Genomic DNA, 16,352 nt, shown 5'->3' with positions numbered 1-16,352 from the left:
CTCTCTCTCTCTCTCTCTCTCCCTATATATATATATATATATACACACACAAGAATCAAGCAGGGAGAAAAGTAGATGCCCTTTATGTAGATGTGATCTCGAACTAAATGAAACTTATCTTACTTTGATTCAGAAGCATCAATTGTGGTGGTTTGGTGGAGGATTTTTGATTTCATCCCTTTGGGTATGATTCTTTTGTATGACTCTGTTCGAGTTCCTAATTTCAGTAGAAAGTCTTTGTAGTTTAAAACACCTCTCATGTTTGGATCATATAAGAGCCACAACCTAAAATGTATTTATATAATTTATATGTTAAGGGCATTTATATACTGTTATTATTGTTTTTATTTTACAGGTTCATTGTAATACTGTTTGAAGAGTGTAATTTAAATAAGTTTTAAGAAAATCACCTGTCAAATTGTTCGTCTGTTAAATGGAAGCACAGATTTTCTAGAACAGCACGGAATTCGTGTTTCTGGATCATCTCGTCTCGATTTGGATCGTATAACCACATACAGCGTATGAATGTCTTAAGATTCTTACTTATCTAAAACAATACTTTAAAAAATCAAAACAATTATCTGGAATTCGCTTCTGACGTTTGAAAAAACATATTTTAAAAAAATGAAGACGTAATGATTTTTTAACGGAGTAAACACAAGATGTTTTGTGTTACAAAAAATAAAAATTTATTAAATGCATTATGTGATCAAAGCACAAAGAAATTAAGTAATATTTATTTATTCCGCAAAATGATCACGTTTATTAGATATGTTTAAAATAACTGTATGAAAATGAAAATCAAACACAAAGTAAGAAATTCCGGATGAAATTACGGTTAAAAGTATGGAGTGGCAGGGAGTTTTCATATTTTGCCTTAAAATTTTACGAAACAAAAAATATGATAAATTGTAATTTTTACTGTAATATTTATAGGAATATCCCTGAATCTTTGTACTAAATAAATATTGCTGCTAGAATTGCATAATAAAATTTTATGGATGCTGCTATCAGGATACCAATGCTATTTTCCGTAAATTTACTCGGAATATTTTCAGTGCGTAGATTGTTTAGGAAAAGCAGCATTAAGTCTAGTAAGTTTGAGAAATGTAGCATTAAGAATAGTAAGTTCGAAAAAAGTAGTATTAAGAAGGCATATTAAGTTTGAAAAAAATGATATTAAACTAAATAAGTTTGTGAAAAGCATCATTGAGTCTGGTAAGTTTGAGAGAAGTAGCATTAAGAATAGTAAGTTTCAGAAAGTAGGATTCTGCATAATAAGTTGGAGAAAAGAACTATTAAGCATAATAGGTTTGAGAAAAGTAGCATTAAGCATAGTGTGTTTGAAGTAAGACTTTTTAGGCATGGTAAGTTAGAAAAATACAGTATTAAGCTTAGCTAATTTGAGAAAAATAGCATTAAGAATAATGTTTGAGTAAGGTATGAATAAGAAGAGTCCGTTTGAGAAAAGTCAATAGCATTTAGCATAATAAGTTTGAGAAACTTTCGTTAAGCATACAAATTTTGAGAAACTTCTCTGGCGTAGTAAGATAGTAATTTAATAGCATTTAATATATGTAGTACGTATGAGAAAGCTAATTTTAAACATAGCATGGTTGAGAAAGCTATCTTTAAACATGCTGCGTATTAGAAATTTGCAATAAGCAAAGTAAATTTCTAATGCACAACATGTTTAAAGAAGTAAGTTTTGGGGAAACTAGAATTAAAATTAGCAAATTGGGGAAAACTGTCCTTAAATATATTGAGTTTGTTAAACCAGCTTGAAAGTTAAATGCGAAGCAGTTTATAAAACATTTTCATTATTTTTTTACTTACAGACAAGGCAAAAAGAAGAAAGAGTTAATATATTTCTACTAAACCATATTAATACACAATAATCCATATTCTTTAGGGATGGTGTTTAATAAAAAAAAGTGAATTGTAATTAATGCTGGTATTATAAACGACAATGAGTTACTATAAAGGAAACTTCTTGAATATGAAAAAAATGCAATTGAAGCAATAAAGTGTGAGGTTTAGGCTATTTAAATAATATCGCAATATTATTTTAACAAAAAGTTTTAAATTGAAAAATTTATTTCAAATACCTTTCTTTTCATTCTAATTTCCAATTCTTCAGTACTCTCGTCTAAAAGGTTCATCCTACCAAATAAAACATTAACTATAAATAAAAATATTTCAAACTAGAAAAGTGCATTTTTATTTCAATTTTAAGGGATAATTAAGAAAATTTTTCATGTATAATGTATAAAATCTCATTTGGTCTTTTGTTGTAGTCCTTTACGCTCGATCATTTAAGAGTTCTAGCCCCATAACTCATTATACTTCAAACTCATTTTTTTAATACTCTGTTTTTCAAGTGTATTGACAGAGAACACAGGCTGCAATTAATTCATTTAACGTAAAAAGAAAATTAGTTATTGTCGATTCTCTATGTTTCCAGGCCGGTCTTTTACCAAGCGGGAATAAGTATAATATAGACGTTTCGATGTACATTACCGGATTTGTTTGAAAGTTTAATCAGTTTTTGTTCATACTGTACCTTAAAAATAAATTAATCAAAAAACTTTTATCAAGTCTTACATCCCTTTGAATATTTTTTATTTTTAATTAAAAAAATCTTTATTGATAGGTGAGGCTATTCGGACGATGATGAGTTGATTTTGTGAATTTTCATATTATTTAAATTTACTTTAGCCTAGAGATCTATAACAATGCACGCCCACTGCCAATGGGTCTATTTTAAATTTCTTCTGCTTTTCAGATGTTTATCGTTTGATGGTAAAGACTATCGACACGCTTCTCTTAAATTGAAATCCATTGAGCAATTCAGCTTGTTTTCGAACGGAATTGTCAGAACAATTGGAGCGGACTCCGTATGGGGAAAATCACTTAATAATAGCATTAAAGTAATCTTGCTTTGAATAAAATTATCGACTTACTCTTTCTTTCTATTCCTATTAAAATCATCTCTTTCGTTTCTTCGCCCCGTTAGATTTTGGAGAAAAGATCTATAGGTTATACATCCATTCCCATCTAGTTTTTCCTGAAATGCAAGAAAATGATTAAGAATGTTCTAATAAAATTAAATAAAGAAACCTATCTATTAATGTCCACACTTTACTAAGTACACATTTTTTTAATACAAAATTGGTGATTGTTTTTTTTTGGGCCCTTTTTCCAAACTGCTATCTCAACGTCCAAACTGCAACCGGCAAAGTCTATATGGTTAAAAGATAAACTTTTAAGCATATAGACGTTGCCGGACGCTCTGAGGAAACTAAAGGGCCTTAACAAACCTTTTTTTTTTATCAGTTAGCAATTTTTACTTTGAATAATAGAAACACGATTAAGTCACCTTTTGACATGTTGTTGTTTCCAATCCTTCAATACAGCCTTCGCTGTATCAAATCCAGGAGTTCAAACGCTCCGGCAAAGTTACAATCTAAAATTGGTCGCAAGAGAAAGTCCTCCTACTAAAATTCCAGATAATCAAGGCTTTATTCGGAGGAAGCAGGTTTCAATTTGCATTTGCTACAGATTTCACACCTTTTGACATAATATAATTTAAGGCAACATCCCCTTGCTGTTGCCTAACCTCTGTTAGTTGTAACATAAAAATCGGGTGACATTATTAGTAATCGGATACCAGCAAGTGACGTCATCGTAGGTAAATCGCGGAATTCGTCGAGTTAGAAGCCAATCAGGTTCAACACACACGCGTGACGTCGCTTATAGGTATTCAGTTAAATCCGATTTAAATCATATGCTTAGACGTAATCACTCTAATTCTTCTCGAGTTGAAAGTACACGATTGATATTAGCTCTCATGATGAGAGAGCTTTTGCTCTTCGGGTTACGGTTTCTCGTTAACGCTAAAGCAAACCAAACTCTAGTGCGCATGCGTGAAAATTAACTTAAAAATTAACATATGTCTTTAAATAACAGCTTTTGCATTGCGTTTGGCAAAACCTTAACCTTTACGCTATTTCTCAAAAGCCGTACATACGAGTATTAATGTGAGTGTTGATTTGATAGAGTTTCCAAAAGCTTTTTTTCCTCATGATACCTTTAGAGTATGGTATAAAAACTATTTATTCAATTAAATTTAATTATCAGTTATGTATTTTTTTTAAATGCGTGGTAATAAGAACTATAACTTTGAAAACTAGAATTACCGGTATATCGTTACCATATTAGCGAACGGTAATTTGAGCAGATTTTTTTCTTCTCCGTATGCATGCTTTCATGCTATATATATTTTTAAAATTAGGTGAATAAAAAGTAACATAGCAAAAAGTTTCTGCTAAATAAACTACGTTAAATTGAAGTTACTGTAATTTGAAAGCCTCATAAAGTAACAGAATTACTTCTAAATTCTTTTTAGTATAAATATTAGCGTTATTTACATTAGTGTATAATTTATGCCATGGATATCCCAAATATCAAAAATATATCATTTCCTCTGTCAGTTGCTTTCAGTTACAGAATGCTTGTTATATAAACAGAGTACAAAAATAATTTAGTGAAGTAAAAAAAAAGTACTTTTTAAATCTTTCTATTTGAGGAAGGTAGAACTAAATATATCAAAACCCTTTTGATTTCTGGTGGAAAGGTATTGAAATGTGGCACAGAGGAAAACATTCTGGTAAAATTACCGTACTGTTGAGTAATGACGTTTCCGGTAAATAAAATTGTCTTCTTCTTCCTTATCCCCAAAATTAGCAGGGCTAAACATTGTCCATGAAATTCATGACCCGGAGGAAGTCGGTCACCAAAAGTGGGTTATTTAGTATGTCCGTCTTGTCCAGTCCAAGACAGTTCAGGATATGTTGGGGAGAAGCCTGCATGTTGTGGCACCTGGGTCAGTTTGGGAAGATTTTATTACTTCTCTCGAAGGAAAGAGACTTAAGGTGGCCGCTGGTAAGTCTGGTAAGCGCCGTCTGGTCCTTGCGGTTGCACCGAATGTTGAGTGCACCTCCTGGACGGGTGCTCTGGTACCAGTGATGTTAAGGGGATACGAGCCAGGAAACAATTCGGACAAAATTGTAATTCTGGTTAATAAAACCAAAATATATGGTATTTAAGCTATTTATTTGGTAATTTGTCCTTTCATATAATTTCTAGTATTTCATATAATTCTTTTCATGTATTTTCGGGTTCTAAAAATTGTAGTTCTTTTTACACACATTTAGCAAAAAATACAAATCCCAGCAAATTTAACTGAATAAATAGTTTTTAATGGCATACTCTAAAGCATGGTAAAAATAAGCAAATTTTATCACATATTATAACCATATTTTATTGTTAATTTTTCAAAAAACATTGTCACAGCTGTTCGAAAAAAATTACCGAGCTTTTCGGTGCTTGTTCCCATAAAGCCAGAAACACGGTAGATTTTACCATATTCTGATAGTTTTTACCATACTTTTGTTTCAGAGCGTCTCACTTGTGAGGTTTAGGCTATTTAAATAATATCGCAATATTATTTTAACAAAAAGTTTTAAATTGAAAAATTTANGACCTACATAATTTTATAAGTTTGTTAAAAATAAAAAGTAAATATTCAAAATTCATGAAATCTCAAAGTGAACCCTTTCCTTATTTAAAAATGACAAATAGTTACGCATCAGACATTATTCAGTCTTTTTTGTAAATAAGACATTATTAAAAAACATGAAAGTATGAAAAGTGAGCAAGATATGAAAGTCAGTGTTGGCTTCTTTATTCAACAAACACTAACAAAATTTTTATATTGTGTGTTGCAAAAAATGCTGTTGTTTTTGTTTTTTGATTACTGCTATGTGAGAATCGATTATAAATCGTGACTTATACTAAAGTTCTGTCACGAAATTTTACATATGTGGTGAAAAGCGAAAAATATACATTAAAAGAAAAATCAAATAGGATAATATTCCTTATAATTATAAATGAAACATAGCATTAGAAAAAACAAAAGTCATTCTGCTTAATTACTTAATATACTCGTTCACATTTCAAACAAAAATTTTTCGACGGAAAAAAGATATCTTTTTGTTTTATTTTTTAGAGCATCCTAAAATTTATCTGCCCTCGATAAGATACCTCTAATACTTTCATTTCATAAGATATACATTTTATTGCTTTAGATTACTTTATTTACTCGATTTAAAGAAACTTAGTCGCATTTTCAAAAGATAATAAATTTTGTACAAAATCCCAAATCCTGAATCCTGTTGTTAATCTTAAACTTCTTTATCTTGTGATAAAATTTCAAAGAATATTTTTGAAAATTTAATGTAGAGTTTGAAAGCTTCAAAAAGTTTATGTTTATAAAAGTAAAATGCTCATAACAAACTAATATCTTAAAAATATTAAAGAATAACCTGTGACGTTAGTTCTTTAAATTCCATCAAAGTTAATGGATAGCAAAATATATTTAGAACGTTGTGTAAATTAGCTGGTAGAACTTTTCCAGTGTTTTCCTTGTCAAATGTACGTAGGCCCTACAAAAATAAAACTTGCTTAAGTTCAATATGATTTCAAATATTCAAAAATTCGATTATATAAATTTTGCTCTATATGCATATTTTAATGAAAGTTTATGGGTTATAACAATTAATGTTTTAACTTAAAAATAAAAATTAAAATAATGTACGCATTATACTTACATCAAACAAATAGTTGATTAAAATTAAAGATCATTTTTATAGAAACTAATTGCTTGGAATGGGCTATTACAGACTTTGTCTATTACTTTTAGATTTTGGGCTTCTGCAGCATTTCCTACTTAAAAATAAAGCGAATACTATTTAATTTGAATATTTTCGTGTGGAATGTTAACAATTAATTGATGGGTAAATCCAATTAATGTTTCAGCTACAAAATAAAAATTCAATTTCAAAATAAAGCATTGCGATTTTATGAAACAGAAAGCTGTTTTAAGTAAAAAATAACTTTATTAGAACATCGCGGATTATTGCTACATTTTATATTTAAAAATAATGCGAATATTATTTAATTTATATGATTTTGAGTGGAATATTTTTTCCCGCTTTCGTTGTTATTATTAATTAATTTCTGAAAATAATATTTAAGGTGATTTTTCTCTTATTCTAAGGTGTTAGAATTTTCTCTCTAAAATCATGGTAAAATAACCGACAGCAGTCTGACCATCCACTTAATCTAAAGTTTACGGTTAAGTAGATTTTTCACCTTTACGGTAGTGAAACCGCTTAAAACAAGTATGGTTAAAAAAAGTCATGAATAAAAAACTACACGGTTTTTTAACCATTTCCAGCTAGCATGGTCTTAAAATCGGGAGAAGAAACAGGTTTATGGTGCTGCCATCTATGAGTGAATGAAGGTACCGTAATTTAATGGTAAGGGACACAGATAGGGAAGTGCAGGGCACTTGAAACTCTTCATGTGTTGAAGAGAGTGTCGTGGTGTCAACGCTGGGGCTTGAACCTCCGCTCTGTCGGTCATGAGAATGACAGATTCGCCCAATCATCTATGATATGTACTCATCAGCAGGGAACTAAGCAGCTTCATTAGAGGGGTCTAGTTGATGCGATAAGAATCTGGTTGTTTAACCGTATTATGTGAAAGCAGTTAATAAGCGATTTTTCATACAGTTAACAGTTTGAATATCATCATATTTATGATTCTTTGACTGTTACGTTTGAAGGCAGTAAAATAACAATTAACTAAATTGTTATTTAACAGTTCTTTCCGATATATTTTTAACAGCGTACTATAAATGTTTAGGGAAAAAGAAATGATGCTGATTACTGCATGAATTTTTATTTTTAAGTCGTCATATTTAATCATAAACTCTTAACAAAAGTGCTGGCTAGTGCTAGTCAGAAAATACTGATCGTTATTACTTTCCTGAATCTTGTGGTTATTGTAAATAGCAGAAAATAGCATATTTTATTTGGAAAATACATAACTATTACAAATAAACTGATATAAGAAAAAATGAATGTTTGTAAGGAATTTGTTTTTTCAGTTAACTTTTTTCAAATTTTTTTTTTTCTGAAAGTATTAAATGGGCAATTCCACGAAATTGTCAACTTTTAAGTGAAATTGTTTTTTTTTTTGAATTGCATATTTTAATTTTAAAAATATGTTCAAAAATAGCCAAAGTCTACATATTGCCGTTTCATTTTTGATAATTTTAAATTTTTTGAATCTGGCAGCATTCTAAAGTAATCACATGGCTGACAAGTGAATTGTTCACATTTGTGCTGAAATTGTTTTCTTGAAAAATACATATAAAATAAAAGAAATGCATCTTTCTTTTGCAATATTTTAATAAAAATATGCATGTAGTACAAAATTTAAACATTTAAGACATTATCTTTTTAAGTTTAATATATAAAATAAAAGTAACTTCTTTTACGTTATTCCGTCACATGTCTTAATAACGCATAAATTTCCTGAGAACAAAGAAAAGACGTGACATTGGCAAGTTAGATATAAAACCTCTTCAGAGACAACCTAATTTTCAAACTGTTGAAATTTTTACTAATTCTTACATAAATATTAATCCTGTTTAGCTGTTACATTCTGTTAATCATTTACATATTAATAAAACATTTTTTAAATGAAGACTTTCTTCTACTAAACTTTTTGTCATTCCGTCACGGTCATTCCGTCACAGCAAATAGATGTTAATAACTGCTAGCCAACCTGAGGTTAATTTTCCAAATTCACATTTTACATTGCTTACACATTATACTAAAAGTATAAAATAGTTCAGAAAAATAATAGCTGCAAAATTCGCAGAAACTACCAGTTCTAAGCGGCATGCCAAAAGCTTGGTTGCCAAAATGTCATTCCGTCACGCAAATAAAAAGTTCGTAAAATTAAAAGTAAAAAAGATAGAAAATCCTGTTTTTTTAGTTTATGAAGCGCATTATGCCAATAATAATGATATGCATAAAAATTTTTTTTATTTGAAATTAGATACATAGAAACTTCAATTAATTGTTATTTTGCAAGTCAAAATGTCATTCCGTCACACATGGAATTGCCCAAATTTTATATTTTAACAAAGGGAAAATAATATAAATGATTTTTGTTATGAGTGTTAGTTTAAATGTTTTGTTTTTACTTTTTGTTTTTGTGTTTTTTGGCACTTTTTCGCTTTCATAAATTTGACTTTAGAGTATAATTAATCAAAAAGAAATCACCCAAATTTGTTAATAAGCTCAAAAAACAATTAACTTTAAACATTTATATTATATCTGATAAAAATTTACGTGAAAATACTAATTATTACTAAAGAAACGCATAAAAGAATTTATAAATAACAGTCTTACGTGCAATACATCATTTAGTCTTTTATTCAGCTTTTCTGCCACAAATTCTTTCACATCGTTCTCATTATAACTTTTTTCAGAAAAACTTGTGAATGAAGATACAGAAGAAAGGTCTATAAAAAAATTTATAAACTAATTTAAATAAACATTTTATGCGTTTTAATAAGTCTATAAAGTTACACAGAATTGAGGCTTTCTCTTTACATGGTAAAATGAGTGAATTTTTTGCTATTTTGCCAACCGTAATATAATACAAAGGAAAGCATACCACAACAGTCCCATTTGGGCCACGGAGGGTCATGGAGGTTAAGGCAATTTCATGAACAACGTCATAATGGTAGCAATGTGGTCAGTATTGTATTCTGACAGCCTTAACTTTCCAAGCTGGTACCTATTTTACATTATTTTATGAACGCCGTTGAACAGCCGACCCGATTCTGAGTTCACAACTGACAATGTTCATCTGTAGTCTTGTAATTCTAAACCCAACTCAGAAAACAAGGGAACTCCTGGATCAAGCATTGGAGAAACTAGCCACTGGGAATATTCTACCACAGGGGATATTTTACGTCTGCACTGTGGCTGGTGCTAGCCGGGTGCAGAATTCATATCGACCAGCCTTTGCTGGGATTCAAACCAGGGTCACCACATTATGAGGCACGCACTTTATCCCCTGAGAAACCATAACTGGATGGTATCTGTTTTATTTAATAACCGTGGTTTGCGCAATTGAGTTTAAGACTATTAATGTTCAACTCTGTAGCCTTGTAATTTCAAACCCAATCCAGAAGGCAAGGGAAATCCTGGATCCAGTACTGGGAGAAATTTGTCTACGTGGGGGACTTTTCGATTAGCGTTACATAGAGTTGGATTGCTCACCGCATTTGCGTTACATGAAGAGGAAAACTACGAAGATTACCCATGGTTAACCTGACGTCAAGGGGACACAAACCCATGATTCGTCTACAACTGAGGATATTTTAAGCTAGCACAGTTGTCGGGGAGAGCCGAGTGCTGAATTCGTATTGAACCCGGGTCATCTTATTGGGAGGCGAGTATTTTATCCCCTGAGTCATCAAATCTCGACTAGTATTCATTAAACTGAAGCTGGGTAGACTTAAATCGGCTTCTGGGGAACGAACATTACTTATTCATCATAACAGTTCAGTGCCTTAACCAATAAGCCAAAGCGGGATGTAATGTAATATAGCACAATATAATTACCACGTGTTTTATTCGAGGTGACCAACCAACTTTAACGTGACACTAAAATTTATAAATGGAATTAATAGTTATATTAACTTTACTATAATAATATTAATAACAACACTATATACACTCTATGCATGTTTATGGTTGAATTATAGGTACTTACCTAAACTTGTAGTTGAACTTAGCGACCTTTTTGAATTCTCGGATTGGTTTTTCATAGTTTCTGCAATTGCAAGATATATGTATGTACTTTCTCAATTAATGAATTTACTCATTAAATATTCTCCCTGTTAAGTATCGATTATTATAATCACTATTTAATAATTATAACCATATTTAGTCAACATTTGCCAATTATCTATTTAATAGTTGTTATTATGGCTATAATTAACTAACAATAGTTATTATATTCAAGCATCATCTAATTACTATCGTATTTAAAACTCACTTAATAATTATGTGTGTCACTATTTAATTATTATTTAATAATTACCGTTTTTAATCACTATTTATTAACTGTAATCCTATTTCATAACAATTCTTCTTCTTTATAATCCTTTTTTTTTAAATCACCATCCCATTCAATAATCATTTAATAATTTTTATCATCATTAATAAACACATTAAAATTTGTTAATTTAATTTAATTAATTCATTATTGCTTTGAGTTCTAACACAATTTAATTACATAATATTATTATGTTTAGTGACTATTTAGTGAAATATTGTTTCTTCCTAGTGTGTTAGTTTTGTTTAGGTAATTCTATTAAAAAAGAACGAAAAACAAATAATTTTCTAATAACTATTAATTCTTCTTATTAAGTCTTAATCTATTTAAGTTTCTTTTCTGTAGCACAATGGCATTTACAGAAGCGAAATTTCAGTGTCTTTGCAACAACGTCAATAGCAAACATTTCCTCGTGACACATTCCATTCGTTTAAATGTTTTTAAGCTGTAGAGAAACAAGCAAAAAGTGAAATTAAAATTGCCGAGCTTATGACTAAACTATTTCCATATTTTCCTAACTGCAGCCTTTGTACCACTGAAATTGGAAATAAGTATGTGCCAGTGCAGAGGCCACTGTATAAAACTTCCTAACTCTTCTTGGACTGGAGTGTACAATAATGGTGATTGGAGCATCTTTTAAGAAATCCGGAGGCCCTTTGTTCGAATCCTGCCGACACCCAATGTTTGTGCCTCTTACATAATTTTCATTCCATATCAGTTTTGAAACTATGTATATTGTCCTAACACGAGCTGTTTAAAATTTGAATATATTTTTCAAATTTGATTATATGTGCTTTGAAGCTATTTTAACTTATTTTTGATCAATTTTGAGAAACCCTTATTTTTACAGTGTATATAAATTTTTTAGTGCGTGCTATGTTTTTAGATATACAGATCAAATTCGCTATTTTCTACACATTAAAAAATACGGGATTAAATTATATTTTTACAGTGCACATAACTTTTTTAGTGTGTGATATGTTTTTGGATATACAGATCTAAAAACTAAACTCAGTGGCGCGACAGCCCATAGAGGGCCAAGGCCTACTGTTCCCGTCTCAGTTTTCTTGACCTAGGGCTCTGGGGTGCAAGAGCAGATGTTCCGGTTCAGGTGGTCAGCCGAACACGAAACACCCAGTGTTTAGTTCCCAAGCATGCTTGGTACTCATGTATCGACCCACTGATGGGATGAAAGGCTGAGTGAACTGCAACCTTTGTACCATATCTGCAAACTTTGCGCGAGGATCGAACTCAGGATCAGTGGCACGGGTACGCGAAGCGCTTCCACTCAGCCATCGGGCGTCGGATATACAGATCAAATTCGCTATTTTCTACACATTAAAAAAATACGGGATCAAGTTACATTTTAAAAGTGCACATAAATTTTTTAATGCGCGATATGTTTTTGGATATTCAAATCAAGTCTGCTATTTTCTACTCAATAAAAAATTCGGGAATGAATTACATTCAAAAGCACTGGCACCCTGAATGCAACATAGGTAAAATCCATTTTTGCCTTAAAATTGTATACCGTAATTTTTACAGTAATATTTATTTAATTACAGCGATTCAGAGATTTTATAGTAAGTACAAGTATAAAAATTACGGTATACTAGATTTTTTGTACTGCAAAATTTTATGGTAAGAATGGATATTACGATAAAATGTACACCGGCACTCCGTGTGCTGGTACTTCTCGTTATTTGATCCGGAAATTTTTACAGTACAACTAAGTAATTATTAACGTATGAAACAAATTTTGAAGTAATTTGGTTCTCAAAAATTAACAAGTTTAAATCAAAAACTGAGTAAACAGTATAACTTTTAATAAAAATCGTTCTTTTTTTACTATTATTTTCGAAAAATAATCAAATCATTTTTCGATAAAATATGGTCAAAAATACCAGAATATGGTAAAATTTACTGTGTTTCTGGCTCTAGGGGATCATCCAATAGCTCCATGGGAACATGAATAGCTGACTCTTACAGTAGCGCTTTGGTAATGATTTTGTGGTAAAATGGAAAATAAATATGGCTTTATAATATGCTATAAGATTTGGAGAATGATGTAAACTTTGGTATTTTTATCTTGATACGTTAGAGCATGGCATAAAAGCCATTTATATAGTCAAATTTACATTCCAGTCTCTCATTTAAAGTTTTCAGTTTTCTAAATGTATGGTAATAAAATAGAACAATAATTTAAGAACCAGAATTTCCGGTGAACTGTATGAAAAATGAACGAAAACATCACCAAATGAATGGTCTAAATGCAGTATATTTCTCTGTGTTATTTCTCCTTCTATGATTTAGCAATAAAGTTATTTACTCTAACATAGTTACATTTGAATATGAACTCTAGATATTATTTGATATTTTTTTGTTTTTGTGTAATGTATTGGCAAAGAGATTTCTATTACAATTGAATTTTAGAATTGTGAACAATCAGAAAAAGCTCAATTCTAGTGTCGGCTTCGAAATTTCAGAAGCTTTATGGAATAGTCGTACAAAAAGAGAAAAAAAAACTTTCATTTAGTTGAATTCTAATAAATATTCTAAAAAATTTGGAGAGAATATATATTCATGATTTGATTAAAATAGCTTATAACATGAAAAATGGTAGTTTTTAAGTAAATTTAAGAAGTAGTTTGGATAAAAATTAGGAGTTTTTATTAATTTTGGTGAAGAAATATTTTATTTTAATTCTTTTTCTTTTTCACACCTTTTCTTACCGTTTTTCTCAGAGGAAGAGAAATGAATTATTTTAAGATTTCTTGCCTAGTCTATAATGCTATGAAGCGAAACGTCTTAGTAAGGAACTTTCACGCTTGGAAACACTAAAGAACAAGATTCTGAGACTCCAATGACAGAAATAAACAAATAAAAGAGTATTGTTTTTTAGTTATTCGAATATAACCAACTCAGTTCTTATATTTTGTTCTTAAAAATGAATCGCTGCGTTTTATTTGAAATGCCCTTTTGACAGTTTGATAGTCAATTTTCAACTAAAAGATATTATTTTAGGAAAATAAGGATTGAAAAAGGAAAAATATCAATTGTTTGAAATAATTAATTGTTTAAAAAAAATTAATTGTTTTAAAAATGGAACTATGAATTTCTTATACTAAATATTATATTCAACACACTTTAATTTTGCTTAAAATAAGATATTAAATTGAACATAATGAGTAACAACATTTAATTTAATTGCACTTTATAGTTTTGAACCATCGGGCCTATTAACTACTTATACTAAATGCTGTGTGTAATAAACACTGAATTTACGAAAATTCAATGTACATATTCTAAACAACTGCACAACTATATTCAATTCCAAACAACTTTGTTCAATTAAATTGTGCTGTATAATTCTGAACCATTGGATAAAAGTTGAGTTATTTACTTCTTTAAAAAAAGGAGAAAAAAAAACGACTAGAAAAGTTATTTTTGGAAGAAAATTGATTTCTTTTTTTCCTTTTTAAATTATACTAATTTTTTTTAAATTCTAAAGTTGACTAAATAATCTGACATGTTTTTTCTAAAAGTATACTACATGAAGAAAAAAATTCTGGTAAGATAACCGTACTATGTGGTAAAAACCTTTCTGGTAAAAAAACAAACTAAAACTCTTGTAATAAAATTAAAAAATACGGTATTTAAACCATTCATGTGGTAACTCTTTTCGTTTATATGGTAACGGTTTACCGGAAATTAATGTTTTCAAATTTATAGTTCCTATTGCCACCAATTAGTAAAAATACTGAACTGAAAAGCAAATTTAACCGAATAAATGTTTTTTTTTACCATGCCCACAAGGCATCATGATAAGCTAACGAAATTTTACCGCATTCACCAAATTTTAAAGCATATTAAGAAACAATATTTTATTGTTAATTTTACCAAAATCATTGCCAAAACGCTTCCGTAAAAACTAGAGCTTCTTCGTGCTTCCATAACGTCGGAAACACGGTAAATTTTAACATACTCTGTTAGTTTTGACCATAATTTTTTTTCACAGTGTGCGATAAATTCTGAATTCACGGAAACTAAACAAATTCATGTTCTCAATAACAACATTTATATAAAATATACTAAATAATTTCGAACCATTGGAAGAAAGTTGATTTTGTTTATTTCTGAAAGAAAATAACAACTTAAGAAAGAGAAATTGATCTATTTGTTTCCTATTCTAAATCCTACATATAACAAACACTGAATTCTCTAACATTGAGTATGTAAATATTTTTACCTTAAGTAATTTAATTAAATTAAATTGTGCAATTTAAATTAGAATTATCTTACTTTCTTGTTCTAGCAGCATCTTGTTCAGGAATTTAGACACCGCGAATAATCCAAATCTATAACTTAAAATACATCATTATTACTTAGAGCTGAATGAAATTCGATGAGAGAAATAACCTTAGTTGTCTGTGGTATATATATAAATCCCATTTAGTTCCCACGGGGTTGGAGACGGGTACTAAAATACCATGAACACGAGAGAATCGTGGACAACGTGTTTCCAGTGGTTTCCATGGTGATCGGGAACTCAGGAGCTGTTATTAGTAATGAATAAAAATAGAGTTTTGCTCTTTTCCTAAGCGATATTTTATGTATCCATAAAAGTACAATAAGTATGAAATTTGTAATAAGGAAGTGTGTTATTTGTTACAGTTATGGTATTGTCCGATAAAAGGGAAAGTTTTTCGTTGCTGTTGGAGTTGATGTCACGAGATTCAAGTAAATTATTGAGGCATTTACTTCCATCTCAAGTATTTTATATATCCGAGATAAAAAACTAAGAGTTGAAGAATAGTGTAGTTTGGATTTTGTTGTTAAACTATAAATGTGCAAGCTTGATTTTCGTATCATGATCAAGTTGATATTTTCTACATTTAATTCTTATGAATTGCTAAAGTAACAAGACAAATTTGTTAACATTTATTTTAATTTTGATAATTTTGTTTCATTTTTTCATACTTAGGTTTCAATTGCTACATGCTTTCTTGTTTTCCTTTTCTATTTATGCATTTCCATTATGCTTTTACTTATAATTATTATATCAGTTTTTAGCTAATGCAAGAATAATATACCACTTATTTTATATAGCTTAGAAATAAAGTCAGTTTTATGCAAAGAAAATATTTAACTAGATAAAGATTTTCAAGTACAATATGTTTTCTCTTTAAATTCACCACGGTAAATTAAGCTTGAATAGAAAAACGGAGAAAATAGTTTTTCATTTTTTTTGTTATCTCTCTCTCTCTCTCTCTCTCTCTCTCTCTCTCTATATATATATATAT

The 16,352-nt window shown here is 29.8% G+C and overlaps 1 protein-coding gene across 1 annotated transcript in view; it reads right to left on the bottom strand.

Moving 5' to 3' along the window:
- The window catches only part of LOC107456190 (EF-hand calcium-binding domain-containing protein 6), a 38,633-nt gene extending 23,099 nt beyond the window's left edge, over positions 1–15,534 (bottom strand). The window contains 8 exon segments of the mRNA XM_071186053.1: positions 124–285; positions 411–547; positions 2,109–2,163; positions 2,964–3,067; positions 6,387–6,506; positions 9,330–9,442; positions 10,705–10,764; positions 15,352–15,534. Coding sequence (XP_071042154.1) covers positions 124–285; positions 411–547; positions 2,109–2,163; positions 2,964–3,067; positions 6,387–6,506; positions 9,330–9,442; positions 10,705–10,764; positions 15,352–15,370 — 770 coding nt within the window. The 5' untranslated portion in view covers positions 15,371–15,534.
- Between the last annotated feature and the right edge of the window lie 818 nt (positions 15,535–16,352).

This window comes from Parasteatoda tepidariorum, chromosome 10 (assembly GCF_043381705.1).
Source record: "Parasteatoda tepidariorum isolate YZ-2023 chromosome 10, CAS_Ptep_4.0, whole genome shotgun sequence".
Taxonomy (NCBI): domain Eukaryota; kingdom Metazoa; phylum Arthropoda; class Arachnida; order Araneae; family Theridiidae; genus Parasteatoda; species Parasteatoda tepidariorum.
This window is presented reverse-complemented; position numbering and strand designations above follow the sequence as displayed.